The sequence below is a fragment of the Schistocerca piceifrons genome, chromosome 3 (assembly GCF_021461385.2).
Source record: "Schistocerca piceifrons isolate TAMUIC-IGC-003096 chromosome 3, iqSchPice1.1, whole genome shotgun sequence".
NCBI lineage: Eukaryota > Metazoa > Arthropoda > Insecta > Orthoptera > Acrididae > Schistocerca > Schistocerca piceifrons.
Genome location: NC_060140.1, coordinates 584,523,333 through 584,548,029, shown reverse-complemented (window position 1 = coordinate 584,548,029; position 24,697 = coordinate 584,523,333). Strand labels below are relative to the sequence as shown.

General features: G+C 40.7%; 1 protein-coding gene across 1 annotated transcript in view; it reads left to right on the top strand.

Annotated features, from left to right (window-relative positions):
* LOC124789300 (calmodulin-binding transcription activator 1) overlaps positions 1–24,697 on the top strand; it is a 1,803,646-nt gene that overhangs the window by 1,550,706 nt on the left and 228,243 nt on the right. The window contains exons 11-13 of the mRNA XM_047256611.1: positions 3,652–3,837; positions 15,869–16,091; positions 21,811–22,727. Coding sequence (XP_047112567.1) covers positions 3,652–3,837; positions 15,869–16,091; positions 21,811–22,727 — 1,326 coding nt within the window. The remainder of the gene's footprint in view (positions 1–3,651; positions 3,838–15,868; positions 16,092–21,810; positions 22,728–24,697) is intronic.

The window sequence follows — 24,697 nt, the reverse complement described above, 5'->3', positions numbered from 1 at the left end:
GATTTTGTGTACAAACTGACCTATCAATAATTTCCCATAAATGTTCAATGGGCAATGTAGACGGCCAGATCATTTGCTCTTATTGTCCGGAATGTTGTTCAAACCAATTGCGAACAACTGCGGGCTGGTGACATTGCACGTTGCCATCCATAAAAATTCTATTGTTTAATGGCTGCAAATGGTCTTCAAGTATCCAAAAATAACCGTTTACACTCGGTGATCAATTCCATTCCATATAAACGTAGCCCATACCATTATGGAGTCACCACCAGCTTGCACAGTGCCTTGTTGACAACTTGGGTCGATGGCTTTGTGGGGTGTGGGCCACACTCTAACCTTACCATCAGCTCTTATTAAATGAAATCAGGACTCATCTGACCAGATCACTATTTTCCAGTTCCTAGGATCCAACCGATATGGTCACAAACCCAGGAAAGGTGCTGAGGCAATGTTGTACTGTTAGCAAATAAGCTCGCGTTGGTCGTCTGCCACCATAGTCCTTTAATGCCAGGTTTTGCTACACTGTCCTAATGGATACCTTCATTGTTTGCCCTCATTGATTTCTGCAGTAATTTCACACAGGGCAGCTTGTATTTTACCACTGATAACTCTAAACAAACACTGCTGCTATCGGTCATTAAGTGAAGACCATTGGCAGTTTCAGTGTCCATGCTAGGAAATAATGACTTTAATTTATTATTCTCAACACACTCCAGACAATGTGGATCTTTAAATATTGAATTCCCTTTAAATTTCTGAAATGGCTTGTCTCATGTCTCTAGTTCTGACTACTGTTTCATGTTCAAAGTCTGTTAATTCAGTCATGTGGCAATAATCATGTCAGAAACCTTTCCATATGAATCACCTGAGTACAAATGACAGCTCCACCAATGCACTGCCCTTTTATTCCTTGTGTACTCATTCTACCACATCTGTGTATGTGCATATTGCTATCCCACAACTTTTGTCACATTAGCGTATTATTGATTTGCTGTATTACTGTTAGATGATAACCATGTTCTGTATTTTTCATAATCATTTTACAAGGGCACTTCAAAATATAACTTAAACTTTAATATGACAGGTCAAATAATTTGTATTGTATGATGCACTACACTCCACAATATCAGAGTTACGCCACATTATTTTTCAACATAATTACCACATCTTTTAAACAACAATCAGAATGCTGTAAAAATTGTTCAGTTGCTCGATCTGCTTCTTGCTGTTGGAAACATTAAATGATCACTGTTTGACTGTCCTTTTTGTTGAAAAATCTCTTTCCCTTAGATGTTCTTTCAGCTCTCTGAAAAGGCTGAAATTACATGTTGTGAGATGTGGACTTCCCAATCAGCTTCACCAGCATCTGTTTGGCCTTAATCGGATTTATGTCAACATGTCACTACACTGGACATGGAATTTCACCTGGACTATATAGCATCTGAATTTCATGTTGAATCTGTATCAAATTTAAATATTTTGCCCACAGGAATTGTACTGTTGAGTCTACTTAAATTTTGGAGTGTGTTTCCAGTTGTTGTGCCATTTCATTCCTGCACTGTGATCCATCTGCTTTCCATACTGCAACAGAACTGTGGCTGCAGTGAACTCAGAACATGTGTTCTCTTCTGACAATGCACCACCCTTGTTGCATAATGGTCTTAATTAGGGACAACATGTGTAGCTTACTTCCTGAAGTCCAGATGTATTTCATATTTCACTGAATCAAATTGATTTGAATTCTAATAACTCTTTGGAGGCTGAGTATTTTATGGCTACATCTTAAAGTTAGTCTTGTGTCATCAATTTGGCATTGAAGTATGCCATTGTTATAAAGTAGACATATTTGTATTCTTATCTTTCTCATTCTTTCATTAACATGTTAGCATTGTTGCCTGTAGAAAGTGTTGGCCCAGGTTCAATTCCTGGTCAGGTAAAAGATTTTCTTCATTCACACACTGAGTTTTTGTGTTGTGTTAATCATTTCATCTCATATTTATTGACGTGCAAATCACCAAGGTGGCGTCAAATAGAATGACTTGTGCGAGGCGGTCACAGAACGCTACTGGGGCTCCTGGCCAATAATATTGTATGATCATTTCATTTTTCATTGATGGGTGTGTATAGTAATTTGTTGTTTTCCAAGTTTTTAACAACCAGCAACCCTGTTCATTATAAATTGTATCTACCTGTTCCCCATAGTAACAGAAAAGTAATTCTCTTTCTCTATCTTCTTCATTCCACTTATTCATATTTCTTGTTGTGCTACAGTATTTGTTAATGGTGCTGCTTGTGCAATTTCTTCCATTCTGCTTGGCCATAACTAGTGTTTACATTCTGCGTTCCAAAGAATCATATTCATTTTCCATTTCCAAAGTGCTGTTTTCCCAGGTGTATCTGTCATGCTACAAGGAACTGAGTTTTGTTTCTGAAATATATTGTTCTGTGTAATAGGATCAGAAGAACAGGTTCTCTTTGGTCAGGGTTACCATACCCTAACCAAATTATCCCAGTTTTAAGGCACTGTAGACTCATCTTTCACTTTTTCATGTGCTACATAACACACATTCTTTTTGTGTCGTGCGCCTGATGATAACTTGGCATTTTGTCCAGTGGGATGTGAGAGTGAGGCTTGTTCACAGAGCTGAACTATACTCCAAGAACCTCCAACTCAGTTACCAGAAACAGCAATTCTCAACATTACTACATCAAAACAGCCTTAAATATTTAGATGTTCGAACAGAGAATGCATACCCAACTTGGCATAGGACAACCACCAGCTCCCAAAACTGCTTGACCTCTTGTTAATCGATGCATTTAAATTCTGAATTGTGGTTAATAGGATCTTTACTATTCCTTGAAAAGCAGAAGAGAAGGTCTTAGTGAGTAACAAGCTCTTCATTATTTGTTCCAATAAAATTTTGAAGTTCTGACCATGAAGACCACAATGCTGTGTTATTTCATCCTCATGCTACTCAAACTAATAATTTCTCAGATATTCTTCACAAGTAAACATGTTCTGCAATAGGGAACAGTGTAAAAATAAATTTGGAGGTTTACATGCAATGTTTCAGTTATGTCCTTTCCACCACTTGATCCTCTTCTCTACTTTTGCAAGCTATACAAGAGACAGATTGGCAACAGCTCTGTTTTATGAAGATCCCAGCCTACTGTTTTTATCATCATTGTGTTTTATTAAGCTTGTCAGTCACTGGGCTCTCCTTGTTAGGGGTGACTCATCTTAATGCCAGTTGTTGTCACCAGTAAGTTTAATTTTTTCTGCCTACTATTGTACAAGTATTTAAGGGACAGAGGTTCCTTGTGGATTCCATAAACAGTTATAAAAATAGACACAATGTCTGCAGGTACTTTTAATGAATTTGCAATGGCTGTGACAGATGTGTAAGTTAAGCAGGCCATAACAATTTCTAATGAGGGAAGACAGAACTCGTGACACACTTGGAGATGTTATAGTACAAGGGGAAAATTAAATGTGATATCTATGAATTACAAATCCACCAGGAAAGTAACTCCATAAATATAGCGTTTATTATTAGTGTCTCAAATGCTTTTGTCTAATCCATATTTTAGTCTGATAACCAACATGTGCATTACAAAAGAGCATTGTTTAATCACATCTTATTGGTACAGACAGCTGAAACTGTGGAAGCCATTGTGACGCAACTTATGGAGAAGCAGCGTGTAGCTCGTGCAGCTGCTCTTAGCAAGCAACTCGAATGTGGGTGCCCAGATTCCACATGTGCTGACAGTAAGACATGTTCCCATCCCATGCGACGAATTACTGCAGCAACGACAGAAGTTGACAGCAGTAATCAGGTATGTGCCAAGTAAAAAAGTATAAACAATACATATTGTCAGGCTGTTTCTCTATCCTTCCACTAATTTATACTTATGTATGTAATACTTAACAAAATAATTTTTATTTCTTTATACTTTAAGCAGTTTTATGTTGAAAAGGAACTGGGTCTTGTCGCCATTCCACAATAATCCTTCATGAAACTATAGAACATTTTAAATTCATTGTATATTAAATATATAAAATCAGTGCTAAAATGGAAAATCCTAGGTGGAATACGAACAATGATATGAAAGAATCACTTTCAGTTTGTAGGAAGCATTGAGAAAAACTTAAATGCACACAATAGCTCAGATTTATGTGAACACAATAGCTCATATTTCAAAATTATGTTTCTTGGTTGAGAGCATTTCACTCTCTTCCTGCCTTCCCACCCACTTCTCCCTGCTGCCACCACCCACTCATATACACTAAATTTGAAAGTTATAATAAACACCACAGATTTTAAAGCAGGGCTTACTGGTGAAATAGTTCAAGGATGAACAAGTGAATGTAAGTGCCCAAAAGACACAACATTTAACGCAAGCAACCACACTGCCATCTTCAGATACACTGATGAACTGTTCATCACTGCACCTGATGATGGCAATGTGGTCACTTGCCGAAATATTGTACCTATTAAACACTGACCTCTGGCCACTCTCCTATGAACTGTTTCATCATGAAGTCTGTTGGGAAATGCTCAAGAAACACTAAGCTTACTCCAGCATCACTGCTAGCATTAAAATTGCAACACCAAGAAGATGACACACAGCAAACCTCAAATTTATCAATTGAAGACATAAAGTCTGAAAATGAGTCCGTGATCATATTTTTGGCACTTTATTTTACAGGTCCATCTTGATCGCACAAATTTTTACACTTACTTTCGACTGCTGCCATCTTCAGATCCGTTACAAACAAAAACAGTGTCTAACCAACTAAGTTCAGTTTGCTTATGCTAAATCTATAAAAGTCCTGGTGCTACATAAGAAAGATACAAAGTGTTTACTTGATTAACAGCCATGTATACCAGTCATACATAGCATAAAATATTCTGATGTATTATCAACATCAAACTAAACATGTAGGTACATAGTAAGTGATGGTGACGACCAGAATGCTTCTGGTATTTATGCGATGAAACTGGGGTCAGCAGAGGGCACTATAGCTAGGGTACATGATTAACCAGTATTGCAAATGTAATGTTTAAAATGCAGTATGCGTAGCCATTAATTAAAATTACTTCACATAGCAAAACGAGCATCTGACAATAAAACATGTACTGACATACTATATGTGGAATTGGATCCATACTTAAAATCCACATAAAAAGTGCAAATACTAATAATATGAAGCCCCTAGCCTGGTAAGGTAAAACATAAAATTCTATAAAAGCCAGTAGAAAAAGTATAAGATGAAAAAGTCTACAGGGTGAAAAGTATTTAAACCGACAATCTCTGGGAGGTTGTAGGCGACATCAAAACAAATATTTTTCCCTAGTGCCATTTTTTCCTGTGAGGAGTATTTAAACCAGTAGAAGAAGATTTTTTTGACGGCAAATTAATTAACCCAACAAACACTTTTCTATTTTTTTATGACCATTAACACAACCCAATTTCAATTACAGTAGATTTTCAAAAATGCCTCCATTGACACGTAAACAAATGTTACACCATCGGATCATGTTCTGTCTGACACAGGAAAAAACCTCAGGAGTATCCTGAATTGTTCCTGCTGCTGCTACTATCTGGGCAACCAGATCCTCTTCTGATACAACAGGAGTTGCGTAAACAAGGTTGCTCATCTCTCCCCACACAAAAAAGTCCAGAGGGGACATATCTGGGGATCGAGCAGACCATGATACAGGACCACCTCTGCCAATCGACATTTCTGGGAACTGTTGGTCCAGGAATCGACACACACTACGACTGAAATGTGCCGGCACCCCGTCATGTTGGAACCAGATGTGTTGTCTTGTAGGGAGTGGGACGTCTTCCAGCAATTGTGGCAATGCTCTGGCGAGAAAATTGTAATAGTGCTTGCCATTTAATAGCCTATGTAGCAGATACGGCCCAATTAAACAGTCCCCAACAACGAAGAACCACACTTGATGAGTGCTAGTAGCTATGGCATGTGGGTTATCCCCACTCCAAACATGCGAATTGTGCATGTTGAAGACTCCATCACGCCTGAACGTTGCTTCATCGGCAAACAACACAGAGGATGGAAATGTAGGATGCATTTCACACTGTTCCAGATACCACTGCAAAAACTGTGCTGTTGGTGGATAATCAATGGGTTCCAGGTTGTGGACACGCTGTAAGTGAAATGGACGTAACAGTTGCTCTTGAAGGACTGTTCTTACATTCGTCTGATTCGTCCCCATGTTAACTGCAATTGCACGAGTGCTGATTGAACGATCCTGCTCCACATGCTGCAAGACAGCTTCCTCAAATTGCAGCGTTCTTACTGTGTGACAGTGTCCCTGTCGAAATAATCTGCTAAATGACCGGTCTTACGCAGATGTTGGTACACAGCAACAAAGGTCGTATGATGCGGGATACGGCGATTAGGATATTGTTGTTGATAAACCTGCTGTGCAGCTCGTCTGTTGTGGTACGCTACACAGTACGCACCAACCATATCAGTGTACTCCCTCCAGGTGTATCACTCCATTAGTAATGAGAGACAATGCACTACTACAGTGGTGGACAGCAGTTGCCTACAACTGAAGAGCGTGATACGCCCTCTAACAACTGAAGATCGTAGTACGGCCTCTAACAACTGAAGAGTGTAAAACGGTCTCCACCGGTTTAAATAATCCTCATAGGAAAAAATGACATTAGGGAAAAATATTTGTTTTGATGTCCCCTACAACCTCCCAGAGTTTGTCGATTTAAATACTTTTCACCCTGTATAAAATAAAATCTTCCAGCATGACAGATCAATTACTGTAAACACAATTGTAAGGTAATTAACAAAGCAGTGACTATTAATTAAAAGTTAAAAAATTGATAGTCAATAATACATCCAGTGTGGTCTCAATGGCAGCACGTCATGGCTTCTCTGTATGACGTCCTTGTTTCCCTGCGGCGGAACTTTGGGGCAAGGCCGAGTCTCCTCATCACCGATGGCTGGCACACACCACCAGACACCAACCCACTGGGGCGCTCGATGCTGCTCAAATGTATTCAGAATCCTACTGGTTTGAGCAGCATCGAGCATCCCAGTGGATTGGCTTGCAGTCGTGTGCACTGGCCGGCAGTGGCGAGGAGACTGGGCCGTCCTCCAAAAGTTCCAACACAGGAAAACAAGAATGTCATACAGAGAAGCCATGACGTGCCACCATTGAGACCACACTCTGGATGTATTATCGACTAGTGACATGTATGGTAACTGATGTGTCAGACTGGAAGATTTTATTTCATAGATGTTTTTAATGTTATACTTTTTGTACTGGCTTTTATACAATTGTGTGTTTTACCTTGCCAGGCTAGGGGCTTCACATTATTAGTGTTTGCACTTTTTATGTTGATTTCAGGTATGGATCCAATTCCAAGTGTAGTATGTCAGTACATGTTTTATTGTCAGACACTCATTTTGCTTTGTGAAGTAATTTTAATTAATGACTGTGCATACTGCATTTTAACCATTACATTTGCAATACTGGTTAATCATGTACCCTAGCTATAGTGCCCACTGCTGACCTCAGTTTCCTTGTATAAATACCAGACGCATTCATCACCATCACTTACTATGTACCTACATGTTTAGTTTGACGTTGATAGTACATCAGAATATTTTATGCTATGTATGGCTGGTATACATGGCTGTTTAATCATATATACACTTTTTACCTATCTTATGTAGCACCAGGACTTTTATAGATTTAGTGTAAGCAAACTGAGCTTAGTTGGTTACACACGGTTTTTGTTTGTAACAGATCTGAAGATGGCAGTAGCCGAAACCGGAAATAGTGAAGTGTATAAGTCTGTGTGATCAAGATGGACCTGTAAAATAAAGAAACATCAACTTGTAGTGAAGAAGTGTATAAGTCTGTGTGATCAGGATGGACCTGTAAAATAAAGAAACATCAACTTGTAGTGAAATGTGATAGATGGTTGGGTGTGTAAATTATTAGCATTTCGGTACCACTGCACAAAGTTGGTAGACATAAGGCCATCTGCATTTAGTATATAGGATGAATCACCTGAAACCAGCACTACAAATACTGCAGAAATGGAAAGCGCTGCTGATGAGTGGTTTCACAGAATGGATCAGTAATCAGGGACTCGTATTGTTAGCCAATCAACAGATTGTAATAATTCTTAGAAAGTGTATTTTTTGTGCAAACGCACATTTGTTAAATGGAACAAAGCTTATTGACATTAACAAACTAAAAGTAGGGTAAATTAGAATGTCAGTGGTGTTTGTTGCCAGATTCTAATGTGAGTAATTTATGAGACATCATATTTTGAAAAGTATTCACACCTACACTTTCTTGTGCCATTCAACGTGCATAGTTGCTAGGTACAATGTTGTTATGTTTGTTTACAGTGTGGTTGTGTGTTCCTTCAGTGCACTGTGACTTGCTAATCACTTAAAATTTGATAGTCCAAGCAGTAGGTTATGAGTGGATGATGGGATTTGCTAATGCAGAGAAATCCAACATGCTCATAGTGCATGGAGAGTGTAGGAGCTATACAGTTTGTTATTGTATGGTGCATGTGGTAAGATGTTCCAATAGATGTCAACCGTATTGGCAGTTATGTATCAACCTCTTCAACCAGCTACGTGGAAGTGATAGTGTTACACCTAGACAACATGAGAGAAGGCAACAAATGAAAACAGAAGAGGGGGAGATTAATGTTCTTGATGAAACTTCCTGGCAGATTAAAACTGTGTGCCAGACCGAGACTCGAACTCGGGACCTTTGCCTTTCACAGGCAAGTGCTCTACCATCTGATCTACCCAAGCGTGACTTGCGCCCCCCTCACAGCCTTACATCTGCCAGTACCTCGTCTCCTAGTAGGAGTGGCACGAATCAGGCAAGTGTCCAACACATTCTTGGTTGACAAAGGTTCCATCCTTATCACATCTCTCTGAATCAAGAACTACATGGAAATGATTATGAGAATCGTGTTAACTTCTGTATGTGGGCATTAAGACAGGATACGCCAGATGTATCTTGTATCTTATTAAGTGATCTGCATCTACATCTACATCCATACTTCACAAGCCACCTGACTGTGTATGGCGGAGGGTACCTTGAGTACCTCTATCGTTTCTCCCTTCTATTCCAGTCTCGTATTGTTCATGGAAAGAAAGATTGTCGGTATGCCTCTGTGTGCGCTCTAATCTCTCTGATTTTATCTTCATGGTCTCTTCGCAAGATATACGTAGGAGGGAGCAATATAATGCTTGACTCCTCGGTGAAGGTATGTTCTCAAAACTTCAACAAAAGCCCATACCGAGCTACTGAACATCTCTCGTGCAGAGTCATCCACTGGAGTTTATCTATCATCTCCGTAACGCTTTCGCGATTACTAAATGATCCTGTAACAAAGCACGCTGCTCTCCGTTGGATCTTTTCTATCTCTTCTATCAACCCTATCTGGTACAGATCCCACACTGGTGAGCAGTATTCAAGCAGTGGGTCAACAAGTGTACTGTAACCTACTTCCTTTGTTTTCGAACTGAGTTTCCTTAGGAGTCTTCCACAGAATCTCAGTCTGGCATCTGCTTTGCCGACGATTAATTTTATATGGTCATTCCATTTTAAATCACTCCTAATGCCTACTCCCAGATAATTTATAGAATTAACTGCTTCCAGTTGCTGACCTGCTATATTGTAGCTAAATGATAAAGGATCTTGGTTTCTGTGTATTCACAGCACGTTACACTTGTCTACATTGAGATTCAATTGCCATTCCCTCCACCATGCGTCAATTCGTTGCAGATCCTCCTGCATTTCAGTACAATTTTCCATTGTTATAACCTCTCGATATACCACAGCATCATCCAAAAAAAGCCTCAGTGAACTTCCGATGTAATCTACAAGGTCATTTATGTATATTGTGAATAGCAACGGTCCTACGACACTCCCCTGCGGCACACCTGAAATCACTCTTACTTCAGAAGACTTCTCGCCATTGAGAATGACATGCTGCATTCTGTTATCTAGGAACTCTTCAATCCAATCACACAATTGGTCTGATAGTCCATATGCTCTTACTTTGTTCATTAAATGACTGTGGGGAACTGTATCGAACGCCTTGCGGAAGTCAAGAAACACGGCATCTACCTGTGAACCCGTGTCTATGGCTCTCTGAGTCTCGTGGACGAATAGCACGAGCTGGGTTTCACACCAGCGTCTTTTTCGAAACCCATGCTGATTCCTACAGAGTAGATTTCTAGTCTTCAGAAAAGTCATTATACTTGAACATAATACGTGTTCCAAAATTCTACAACTGATCAACGTTAGAGATATAGGTCTATAGTTCTGCACATCTGTTCAACATCCCTTCTTGAAAACAGGAATGACCTGTGCCCTTTTCCAATCCTTTTGAATGCTACGCTCTTCTGGAGACCTACGGTACACCGCTGCAAGAAGGGGGGCAAGTTCTTTCGCATACTCTGTGTAAAATGGAACTGGTATCCCATCAGGCCCAGCGGCCTTTCTTCTTTTGAGCAATTTTAATTGTTTGTCTATCCCTCTGTCATTTATTTCGATATCTACCATTTTGTCATCTGTGAGACAATCTAGAGAAGGAACTACAGTGCAGTCTTCCTCTGTGAAACAGCTTTTGAAAAAGACGTTTAGTATTTCGGCCTTTAGTCTGTCATCCTCTGTTTCAGTACCATTTTGGTCACAGAGTGTCTGGACATTTTGTTTTGATCCACCTACCGCTTTGACATAAGACCAAAATTTCTTAGGATTTTCTGCCAAGTCAGTACATAGAACTTCACTTTCGAATTCATTGAACGCCTCTCGCATATCCCTCCTCACACTACATTTCGCTTCGCGTAATTTTTGTTTGTCTGCAAGGCTTTGGCTATGTTTATATTTGCTGTGAAGTTCCCTTTACTTCTGCAGCAGTTTTCTAACTCTGTTGGTGATGAAGCCTCATTTATCAATCATGGCCAGGTAAACCACCAAAATATGCACTATTGGTCTGTTGACAACCTCCCTTTGGCTACATCACATGGAATGCCAGTATTCATGGGATTTAAACTTGTGGTGTGGGAGAGAGAACCATGAGCTCATAAACCCATATTTCATAGATGCAACACTGACTGTGCACAAGTATCGCACCCTTGTAACAGGCCATTGTCCACGGATACTAGAAGACATTCCTGTGCAGACTAGGAGGAATATGTGGTACCAGCATGATGGCTGTCCAGCCCATAGTGCACAAAGTACTACAGCATGTCCTCACGAATTGTTTCCAAATTGTTGGATTGGATGCAGACGACCTGTACCTTGACCAGTCTGTTCCCCAGATTTGGTGCCAGCAGACTTTTTTCTGTGAGGTTGCTGTCTATTTTCCTAAGTATTATTACAGTCTGTTGATTGGGTAACAATATGACTCCCAATCCATTCTATGAAAACCACACATCATCCGCACTTTCATTTCCCACAATATTTGCAGTGCAAGTTTTGGATGATTCTCACTGTATAAGAAAAGGGTATGTGCAGGGTTTCTTATTTAGAAATTCCATATAAATGTTGTTTTTTTGTTGCTGCTGTTGTTGTTTTTAGAAGATTGTGTTGTACAGCATGAAAATGATGAAAACATCTACCAGCACATGGCCCAATGACGCCTCTCAGCTATTTCCTCAGTGGACATCAGTGTTGTTGCTTCAGGCATGCAGGATCGTATAGCCACCCTGCATGGCTGGAGTCAGAAAATGGGCATGTTTACAGCAAGAGAAGTATCGCTGTGGACAATGGGATTATGTCTGGAGCTCCACGAACTGCTGTCTAGGCAACCATTGTTGCAGAAGGAGGTGCCCAGACAGCGGAGTACACAACAGAAACACTGAATGTAGGAATGGCATGACATTGTCTTTTCAGATGAGTCTCAGTTCTACATACAGCATGACAATGGATGTACGTCTGTGCTGAGGCTCCAAGGAGAAGAAACATTGGTGAATTGCATTCGCCATCATCATATGGGCCCAGCACATGACTAAATGGTATGTGCTGTCACTGGGTACACAACACGATCACCTCTGATTTGTATAGCTAATAATTGGAATGGCAGGCATTACATTTATGACTTGTAAAGGTCAGCTACTATGCTCTATCTTTGAGGCTTCTGTGGTGTTGTCATTCAGCGAAATAATAGAAACTTTTGTGTTGCTCATGCTGTCTTCACCTACCTCTATATCAGGGCCAGCCACAGCATGCCAAATTTCATGCGGGCAGAGAGTGTTGGCCTAGCTCATTCTTTCCCAGAAGTATTCTGTACTGCGCAATGTTTCCTTTGGTATTGCAGTATGACATTTTTTGGTCAGCACAACTCTCTCCAGCTCAGAAGAATCATGGTGTCTGTTCTGTTTACCTGTCGCTATTTGTTTGTGGTACAAAGGATGTTCACATATACAGTGGATGTTTGCACAAAAGAGCCAGTGTAGCGATCTGTCATTACAAGCCTTTAAAAATGAATGGGAATGACAGAAGAGAGGAATATGAATTCTCAATATCTATTATGCAGTCACATAAGTGATGGGCTCTGCAAATTTTCTACGAAATGATATTACAATACCATTAGAAAGAATTTGACGATTTAGTTGTCACTGAAAGAACAAACAATTGCAATGACTGACAGATGTGATTCATTGGTCAGAAGATCAAGAAGCGTGTTGTGCTAAATTTGCCAGCATGTGAAGAAATTGATGGTACAATTAGTAAAATTTATGAAGTCGCATGCATTACAACACTGTCAGTTTTTGATGAAACTGAATGATGAATATGGAGGCTTTTTATATTATTTCAGAGTACAATGCTTAAGTCAAGGGGAATGCCTGGAATGATTTTTCGATTTAAAACTCACTATTGCTGAATTTACGAAAAAAAAAAAATGAGTGTAGGAATGAAAACTAGAACATCCAGTATGGATTTAGACCTCGAATTTTAAGTTGACTTGACTGCACACTGCCTACAGTAAGACATTGCAGGGCTAGAAACAACTTCTTTCTGATGTGATGGGGATGCATTTTAAAAGAAAATGTGTTATAGAAGGGATGCATCCTGACAAACACAGCCCAGTTCCCGAAGCGCACTACTGGTAAAGAAGATGTGAAGTTTGTAGAATTTGTTGTGGCCTCGAAAGAATTACAAAGATAGTTTCCTAAATGTTTTGAGGACACTGTCTATCTTACATCTATTTTTGAGCTGTTTCGAGACTGTTTGCTGGTTCAGTTGAAAGCATTTGCGGATATAAATCATTGACCTGTGAGGTAATTCCCGTTTTAATAATAAATCCTTTTATGTTAAAACTGTCCAGGCCATCTACATTGCTTTCCTCATGTAAAGTTTTTGCATCTTCACAATGAGGTTGCATAAGTGCTTCAATATGTCAATCGACATATTTGTGTGAAAGACATTTCTTCAGTTATGAAACTAAAAAAAATCACGATTATGTGGCAACTTGATTGTGAAAATCTGTGAACCTGTCTGCATCTGTCAGTATGCTGACAGATTGTACCAGATAGAAATACCATTATGTCTTCATTGGAACAAAAATAAGTAAACAATGCTGAAAATTTGTTATGTTTCTGATATATGCTTTTGATAAATGTGAAACATAAACCAAGTTGTATGCAGTGCAACTGCCTTGCCATTTAAATTTGGCGGGGTCACAGTTTCCCCCTCTCTGTCCTCCAGGTGCTCAGGTAGGGTGGTGCGGTGGTGGAGAAATGTGCAGCAAGGCTGAGCAGTATGACATTTGTGCCAGGGTACGGCCCACGAGATGAAATATTGTACGTAGTGACTGTTCAGCTGTTGCTCCGTCCAGCACATTCTCCAGATCTCTCACCCGCACCTGGACAGGAGTTGCCAAGAGACTGGCACATGAAGCAGTGTGGAATGACATACTCCTATCTATCATCTAACCTCAGTGTGACTCGATGGTCAGCCAGGTTAGAGCCATTGTTGTTGCCAGAGGTGACAACTCTGTCTACTGAACATCACGCCCTTTATACCCCCAAACCATTAAAAAATTTAGTCATATACTCTTGCTGCTGTACTGTGTACAAACAATAAGTAAAATTTAATTATTTACTATCCTTTCTAGAACTTCGGTTTCAACAGCCAGCAGTGTGCTCATGTTTCTGCTGCTGGGTAGAGTGGTACTTGAAATACGATAACAACTCCTTGTATGATAGTGGGTTGCAATTTTTTCAGTGTCCTGTATCATTTTGTTGCTCCAGATGTTCTCATGGGACCTCTGATCTTGAAACATTTTCAGAATGGGAATGCTAGTAGTAAGTGAGTGTAGTACAACATGATGACAATCATCTCCTTGGACAGAAGCTATTTTCCTTAAGCACAACCTCCAGTCTATGGAAAAACTGTAGTACAAAAGTACCAGTTATTCTGTTTATGAACAAGATGACATTGTGATCACTTCTGACTACCACTTGTTGCAAGAAATTGGTATCTACTGCTCATCCTGGTAGCTACAATGTAAGCTACACCCTGAATAGAAGAATTTTCATTGTGCAAATTGGTACAATGAATTTGAAAACTGGCAAGTCGTTTCTCTCGTCATATTCCAACAATTTCCCGAAAGCTACTACAGTGTTGTCATTTCCTTATTTACCCAATCTTTCTCATTTGCTCTTTTCTCTTTTGTCCTTGGAACTGTGTGAGCAATTATTCTTTGGTGCACTTTGCTAGAAGAATATTTTGCTCTTTATTTTGATGAGCCATTCTCTTTTATTTATGTCTGTATTATTTGAATGTAGTGGTTTTACACCCAGCATACAAAAGTGTTTTTCAAATGTCAAGAACTATAGGAGTTGAGAATCTCAGGAGCCAGCAATGAAAACATTAACAATTTCATTGAGAAGTTTTAGTGCTGGAAATGATGTATCTGTTTTTATATTGTAATTGTATTTCCCTTTTGTTTGGAACTCTCATACTGAGAAACTGTCTCAGCAGATAAACTGTCTGGATATAAATGCTCTGTGTTTACAACTTACAAAAGTGATGTGGGGAGAATGAGAGGAATGTAAAACCAGTGCTACAAGAGGCACAGAAAGAGATGGAATGTAAAAGTTTTACTGTTATTTGTGAGAGAAATGAATAATTAAATGAAACATGTAGTTTTCATTTACTTTGTGCAGAGGTGTTAATCTTTACAATTGCTCCACCAAGAAATGCTAGAATCTGAAATAAAGTTGTTAATTGACAAATGAACATAGTGGCATCTTCTGACCTATCCTTCCATTTTAACCTCCACAATTTATTCTTCTTTCCTACCCAAGGAAGGAACTATTTGTTGTGAACTCTAGATAGTGTGTCACTATTATTTGCTTCTATCAGCAGTGCTACACATTTCACTTACTGAAGGTAAGTTATGGCCAGTTGTTCTATCTCAAAAGTTATTAAAAATCAACTTTAGCAGTGAGAGAGTTACACAGCAGCCTCTGCTGTACTACCATAAATATTGTCAACATCACATTATGTAAATAAACTTAACTGATGGCTATAAAAATGCAGTCATGCTTTAACAGTCTAGATGAAGATAACGTGTGCAATATGACAGACTTTAAAGAATACATACATTAAGAACAGCTTACCAGCTATAAATTTTGAAGTAGTTTTCCAACTTATACCAATTAAAAAGTAAGAAGTAGAAAAGTCAAAAGTAAAGAAAAAATGCTTCTCAGCACTCTAAACAAGAGGTATTTAACTGAATATACTGCTTATAGGATTTAATTTTCTGGAATAATGCACCTTATTATGTATTTAATGCAGTTTTATCTTTCTTCACCTAGGTGTCATCAACAACTGGCACAGGAAGCCTACTGCTATCTACAGGCTCTGGTTCTACAAATGGCAGTCCTGCTGTAGGCAGTCAAACTCAGCAGCGAGTACATCGTTCGTCTGCCTCTAATGTCCAGCAGAATTCAACAGCACCACCTCTTGTGCTTAGTTTATCCCAGATACAGGGATGTTCTGCTGGTAGCCTACTCATACTCAACAGCTCGTCAACCACTGGTAATTGAAGAACTGTCAGGAAAATAAAATAAATTTATTTGATTTTGTGTTATATTTATAGTGGAACTATGCAGTGAAATCTGTATCTACACTCCTGGAAATTGAAATAAGAACACCGTGAATTCATTGTCCCAGGAAGGGGAAACTTTATTGACACATTCCTGGGGTCAGATACATCACATGATCACACTGACAGAACCACAGGCACATAGACACAGGCAACAGAGCATGCACAATGTCGGCACTAGTACAGTGTATATCCACCTTTCGCAGCAATGCAGGCTGCTATTCTCCCATGGAGACGATCGTAGAGATGCTGGATGTAGTCCTGTGGAACGGCTTGCCATGCCATTTCCACCTGGCGCCTCAGTTGGACCAGCATTTGTGCTGGACGTGCAGACCGCGTGAGACGACGCTTCATCCAGTCCCAAACATGCTCAATGGGGGACAGATCCGGAGATCTTGCTGGCCAGGGTAGTTGACTTACACCTTCTAGAGCACGTTGGGTGGCACGGGATACATGCGGACGTGCATTGTCCTGTTGGAACAGCAAGTTCCCTTGCCGGTCTAGGAATGGTAGAACGATGGGTTCGATGATGGTTTGGATGTACCGTGCACTATTCAGTGTCCCCTCGACGATCACCAGTGGTGTACGGCCAGTGTAGAAGATCGCTCCCCACACCATGATGCCGGGTGTTGGCCCTGTGTGCCTCGGTCGTATGCAGTCCTGATTGTGGCGCTCACCTGCACGGCGCCAAATACGCATACGACCATCATTGGCACCAAGGCAGAAGCGACTCTCATCGCTGAAGACGACACGTCTCCATTCGTCCCTCCATTCACACCTGTCGCGACACCACTGGAGGCGGGCTGCACAATGTTGGGGCGTGAGCGGAAGACGGCCTAACGGTGTGCGGGACCGTAGCCCAGCTTCATGGAGACGGTTGCGAATGGTCCTCGCCGATACCCCAGGAGCAACAGTGTTCCTAATTTGCTGGGAAGTGGCGGTGCGGTCCCCTACGGCACTGCGTAGGATCCTACGGTCTTGGCGTGCATCCGTGCGTCGCTGCGGTCCGGTCCCAGGTCGACGGGCACGTGCACCTTCCGCCGACCACTGGCGACAACATCGATGTACTGTGGAGACCTCACGCCCCATGTGTTGAGCAATTCGGCGGTACGTCCACCTGGCCTCCCGCATGCCCACTATATGCCCTCCTCAAAGTCCGTCAACTGCACATACGGTTCACGTCCACGCTGTCGCGGCATGCTACCAGTGTTAAAGACTGCGATGGAGCTCCGTATGCCACGGCAAACTGGCTGACACTGACGGCGGCGGTGCACAAATGCTGCGCAGCTAGCGCCATTCGACGGCCAACACCGCGGTTCCTGGTGTGTCCGCTGTGCCGTGCGTGTGATCATTGCTTGTACAGCCCTCTCGCAGTGTCCGGAGCAAGTATGGTGGGTCTGACACACCGGTGTCAATGTGTTCTTTTTTCCATTTCCAGGAGTGTATTATCAGTTTGTTAGAAAGCTTGGCTAGCATCTGCATTTATTTTCAAACAAGCATTTCTCATGAAGTTTTCATATTTTCTATTCCAACATCTGTGTGTAACCTGTCAAGATGACTGTAGCCCATTCAGCTAATAGTTCTTTCTTTCTCTTTTTTTAATACTTTTGTTGTTCTAATAGATTTGCTACTCATAATTTTGCTTTATATTTGGCTACCAACTGTATCTCTGTATTTAGTAGCATTTAATCTCTTGACACATATTGCTTTTTAAGAGGACTGACAATATTATGAAATGAATAAATTGCTACTCACCTTATAGTGGAGATGTGATTCGCAGACAGGCATAACTTAAAGACTACTAAACAAGTGATTTTTCAGCCAAGAGGCCTTCTAAAGTAGACAAACACACACACACACAAACACACACACACACACAAAATGACCACTGTCTCTGGCCACTGAGGCCAGACACACTACATACAGTTTTCAGTCAAGGCTATGATAAAGTTGCAGAAGACATTAGTTATGTTTTTCTGATATGCCAGGTTTGGTTTGTACATCTTCAATATGCAATTTCCAAATGTATCTTGAATTCATTTTTTATCTAAACTTAAAATTCCATTCATTTTATTTTTTAGCCCTTAATGAATTTAGTGTAATAAATTTAGTTAAACCTTTTTGCTGTCCTCACATGCTTCAAAATTAAAATTTTATATTTTTTTCTTTTGATGCTTTTGATTTAAATTCTGAATTTACCACTCATTGAAAATAGAAAAACCTGGTTCATGTCCTGATCCTGGCACAGATTTTCAGTTCCATGTCATATAAGTACTTTGCAAGATTTTTCTGTCTGAGCTAATTAGTGGAATCTTCTTTTGAAACGTATAAATAGTTTTATGACTGATAACAAGTAGCTCCTCTTTTAACATAATGCTCCACAAACTGCTTTTGTTTACATGTGTATGGTTTGATCAAAAATTTTAACTTTCTTCAAAAAGTCTTTATTTGTTCATTGGTATTAATTGGTTTTCCGTACAATGTTCTTTTCATGAGGCATTTAGACTACAGTTTTCAATCGAGCCTATGATAAAGTTGCAGAAGACATTTTTGTTAATGCCCTCTATCATCTCTGAAAGCCTTCTGGAATAAAATTTTTAGCACTTCACATAGCTCCTTCAGCAATTCTGTCAGTACATCTTCAGATTATATAAATATTCTTCCTCTTTGTCATTTTTGTCTTTGGAAAAATGACAAAGCCACAGAGGATGATGTGTAACAGACACAAAGGCTGTGACATGATAACAGTTTTGGTTTTGCTAAATGTTCATGATACTGCTTGTGAACTGGCATGTGCAGTTGCCATTAATTATTAAGCCTTAAATATTGTTATTTGCTATGGAGTGTTGTATGCTAATGGTGTGTAGTTAGCACTCATTATTGATATGTGAACTAGTGGTAAGAAGACATGTTACACTAAGCTGTTTAAGTTCAAAAACATGGCTAGCAGAACTTACACATTTAATTTAACTTTGAGCTATTTTCAGTCTTGGTTGTCCACAAAGCTTCCATTGAGATAATTGGCCTTTGTTTTGTCATACCTGTACACTTATGTTTCATTGTCAGTTATGCCATGTATGGGCAGTAAGGAACAGTCACAAATGTCATTCAGTTACCCTGAACGGTGGTCATTCAGCACAGCTTTTGGCCAATGTTCAACAATTTCAGAATAGATTGTACATCTACACTACAATAATTTACCTACTTATTAGCAGCGAAACATGGGCAACATACATACACACATATATACATCCATTTTTATAATATGTATGGATTTTATCTCTTTAAGTTCTAAAAGAAATTTCATTGTATGAGCTAAGTTATATACCAGCCTCGTTGGCAACCTCTCATATAATCTTTTGTGGTTGTTAATAATTGTTTTGATACTTTTCCCTCTTATGTTATCATTGCTTATCGATGTGCGAGGGCACCCATGGTGCTTGCCATTTTCGTAATCTCCAAATTTCTGTAGGAAATGTTTACATCACTTTTAAGTTTGTTGTGATGTCTTTTGTATGAATAAAACACCATTCAGCATCTACAATGTACTATTGTGCTTGGTTGTATTTTTTAAAGCAAAACTTAACTGAAATTCTTTGTTACATTTTTCCCCACAAGTTAAAAAGTCTCAGAGTATACCAAAAACATGTTAAAACTTCGTCAGATGACTATAAAGTAAGTGTTCAGTATAATTATCAAGGTCACAATTTCTTTTCTTTTCTTTTCTTTTTTTTATGAAATTTGATATATTTCATCAGGATAAATATATTTCATATTCACAAATCTAATGACATTGTACATTGTTGAAAAGATTTCCTAACTTTACATAGATAAAACAATGCAAACATTCAGTGTGTGCCAAAGCTTAGGTCTGACTGGGCTCATAATAATTCTGTGAAGTAACAGTCACTGTCAGGATTGGAAACATTTATTAGTATGTACATTTCTGAAACCTAATTTTTATTTGGACTCCTTATGAAGGTCACTGCTTAATTTTTGCTGTCTCTTTATTTATCTCATTTCTTTATCTCTAAGTCAACAGTGCAGCAATATGAATATCCTTTTATCTACTTATGTGAATAACAGTAACTAATCCAGGATGGAATGACAACAATGTGGAAAGAATAGATTGCACCTCAGCACATAGAGGAGGCATTGAGCTGCAGACAGGCACAATGAAATAAATGCTAGAATAATCAATTTCGAGACAAAGTCCTTCATCAGAAGTAGAAAACTCACACATACATGGCTACTGTTGTTTTCAGGCACTAAGGCCTGACTGTGACTATATCTGAGGTGAGCAGCAATCTAGGTGGAGTGGGTAGTTGGGTAAGGAAGAGGCATGGAGCCAGGAGGGGGAGGTTAGCAAAGTAGAAGTGGTGGTGGGGTGGGGGGGTGGGGGGGAGGGGGAAGATGCTATTGCTACCTGTCAGAGCAAGTTGGGACATATGCTGAATCCTGAGGCTGTGGATCGGGGCAGGGGGGGGGGGGGGGGGGGGGGGGGGGAGATAGAGAGGATGAAGGGACTATGTTTTCCCATATGTGCAGTTCAGAAAAGCTGATGTTTGTGGTAAGAGTCCAGATGGCACAGACAGTGAAGCACGTTATGTTGGGCAACATGCTCAGCAAGAGGGTGGTCCAGTTGTCCCTTGACCACAATTTTGCAGTGACCATTCACGTAAACAGACAGCTTGTTAAGTGTGGTGCCCACGTAGAATGTGGCACAGTGGTAGCAGCCAAGTTGGTAGATCACATGGATGCTTTCACAGCTAGTTCTGCCTTTGACGGGGTAGAAGATACATGTGAAAGGACTGGAGTAAGTGTTAGAGGGAGGGAGTATGTTACAGATCTCGCATCTGTGCTACACACGCTTTCTAGCTCACCAATGCACCTACAAAATCCTTTCCCCTTCTTTACTCCTCTCCTGTCCCCTTTCCTATTTTCATCATTACACCTGCCCCCATCCCCCCCTCCCTCCAAACAGAAACACACACACACACACACACACACACACACACACACACAGCCTCCTGATGCTGCATCCAGTCCCCACTGTGTCCTTGCACGTCCCCACAGGCAGTTTTAGCATCTTCCCCACCCCCAACACTACCATGACATCCCCCCTCCCAGCCCCTCTTTTGTAACCCCCCACCCCCACCACACACACACCCACTCCAGCTAGACTTCTACTTACCTCAGATGCTGTCACAGTCAGACCTTTGTGCCAAGAATTGATAGTAACCATGTGTGCGTAGGTTGTGCTTGTGTGAATGTGTGTGTTTTCTACTTCTGATGAAGGACTTTGTGAGAAAGCTGAATGCTTCTATCATTCATTTCATTGTACGTGTCTGAGGCTCAGCGTCTCCTCTCGGTGGTGAGTAGCAATCTATTCTTTCCTTATCGTTGTTATGTTCATAACAGTTTTGATATTTGCAGCTGTCTGCCAGTGGAAATCCACACTACTTTGTAGAGCTTGCTAATAATTGACTCGGTAGGCTTACCATCACAAATAGGAAAATGCCTGGACTCTATAATGCTAAACCTGCCTTCACATTGATGGCTCTCTGGCTGTATACAAGAACTTAATATTAGAAATATTTTACGAGTTAATGAGTCTTTATTTTTCATATTTTCTAACTTTTTTGTTCACAGGAAACTCAAATAGCGGAGGTGGTACAGTGACATTTTCCAGCAAAGAAAAGACAGTTGTTCTTAAACAGGAAGCAATGGACACAAGTTCTTGCAGTCGTCTGCAGGATGTGAGCAACAACAACAGTAGCAAAATGGATGTGACTAATGGCAATGCTCCTCCAACATATGACAATAGTGCCTACCACAGACAGCTTCGGCAGCATGAGAAGCGATCAACAGGAGAGCAGCTTCCACTCTTGCTTAGCAGTGCACCCCCAACACCAAGCAAGCATATGGACACTACTACCTCAGAAACAGAACTCACTAGCTACTGCAATGCAGATACTGTGCTTGTCATAGGGACAGGGTCCTCAACCAAAAATAATGGAGTGGGTGATTCCTCAGGGATGGGAGATTCTTCTGTTTCCCTTGGGTTTTTTAATGAAACTCTTGATTTGTCACAAGAGGACATACAGAGGACATTACAGGCTAACATGCCCTGTGGTACTGGTGTCACTGTAGATGAATCCCATGGACAGCACCAAGCAGATGATGATGATGTGATAGTATCAGAAATTAATCCTATGGATTTTATTGATGGGTGCTGTGATGTAGTAGTTTCACCAGATGAAACACAGTCTGTAACGGGTACAGGTGTGGACGATGATGTTTTTGTAAATTTGGATGCATTTGATATGTTAGGTGATTTTCCTGAACTTGAAATTATGGAACCAAGTGTTTCTGCAGATGAGACAGTAACTGTACACAGTGGTGATGTCAGTGTTGATGACAAGGACTTGGTAACTGTGACTTCTGTTGAGTCACAGCAGGCTTCTCATGAACCTGACAAGGATAGAGGTCAGCCTTCACCTACCATCGAGTTTCATGAGGGGACTGTCAACATTACTGATTATTCCCCTGAGTGGGCATATCCTGAGGTAAATTATTAGTTCACTTGTTCTGAATTTATAATTAGAATTATATATTGCATCAAGTAAAAACTATATTAGTTCTCTATGTTCCTTATGTAGTTGTAATGCTAAGAAAGTGTACATAATAGTTTGTCAAATCTGAACCAAAGGGGAATTAAATGTATAATATGTTTCGCTTCTTTCTATGAATTAAAAAGTGTCAGAGTGAATGGAACACAAACAGCGTGGGTGGTGAACAGTGCTAGAGGTGTGGTTGGATGGAAAGGGTTTGTACAGTAAAAATTGAGTATTTTTCAGTAGAGACTGGCTTTGATGACAAAGGTACCAAATCAATAAAAAGTACCAAATTAATAACTAATAATAATAGTTATCATGATATGGTTATAATAGAGGGAAACATTCCACGTAGGAAAAATATATTTAAAAACAAAGATAATGTGACTTACCAAATGAAAGTGCTGGCAGGTCGACAGACACACAAACAAACACAAACATACACACAAAATTCAAGCTTTCGCAACACACAGTTGCCTCATCAGGAAAGAGGGAAGGAGAGGGAAAGATGAAAGGATGTGGGTTTTAAGGGAGAGGGTAAGGAGTCATTCCAATCCCGGGAGCGGAAGACTTACCTTAGGGGGAAAAAGGGACAGGTATACACTCACTCGCACACACACACACACACACACACACACACACACACACACACACACACACAGAGAGAGAGAGAGATATATCCATCCGCACATACACAGACACAAGCAGACATTTGTAAAGGCAAACTCTGGGAGCCCCACTCCCAGATTCAACCAAACAGCCCTCGTCAAAGATTTACTGTACTCTCTGCTGGAAGTATCACTTTGCCACGAAGAAAAATGATCCTAATCCTACCCCTAATGATCCAACTCCCCAAGACACTATCCAAATTGAACCCTGCCTGGAACAGTTCCGTCCTCCGTCACAGCGGGACCCACCTCCTCTTCCTCAAAATCACCCTCTCCAAACCTTCCAGGAATTTCTGACTTCCAGCCTTGCCTCTCAATCCTTCGTAAAAAACCTTAATCCTACTCCCAACATCACCACTGCTGAAGCCCAGGCTATCCGTGATCTGAAGGCTGACCGGTCCATCGTCATTCTTCCGGCGGACAAGGGTTCCACGACTGTGGTGCTTGATCGTCGGGAGTATGTGGCTGAGGGACTGCGTCAGCTTTCAGACGACACCACATACAAAGTTTGCCAAGGTAATCCCATTCCTGATATCCAGGCGGAGCTTCAAGGAATCCTCAGAACCTTAGGCCCCCTACAAAACCTTTCGCCTGACTCCATCAACCTCCTGACTCCACCGACACCCCGCACCCCTACCTTCTACCTTCTTCTTAAAATTCACAAACCCAATCATCCCGGCTGCCCCATTGTAGCTGGTTACCAAGCCCCCACAGAATGTATCTCTGCCTACGTAGATCAACACCTTCAACCCATTACATGCAGTCTCCCATCCTTCATCCAAGACACCAACCACTTTCTCGAACGGCTGGAATCCTTACCCAATCTCTTACCCCTGGAAACCATCCTTGTAACCACTGATGCCACTTCCTTATACACAAATATTCCATACATCCAGGGCGTTGCTGCGATGGAGCACTTCCTTTCACGCCGATCACCTGCCACCCTACCTAAACCCTCTTTCCTCATTACCTTAGCCAGCTTCATCCTAACCCACAACTACTTCACTTTCAAAGGCCAGACATACCAACAATTAAAGGGAACAGCCATGGGTACCAGGATGGCCCCTTCGTACGCCAACCTATTCATGGGTCACTTAGAGGAAGCCGTCTTGGTTACCCAGGCCTGCCAACCCAAAGTTTGGTACAGATTTATTGATGACATCTTCATGATCTGGACTCACAGTGAAGAAGAACTCCAGAATTTCCTCTCCAACCTCAACTCCTTTGGTTCCACCAGATTCACCTGGTCCTACT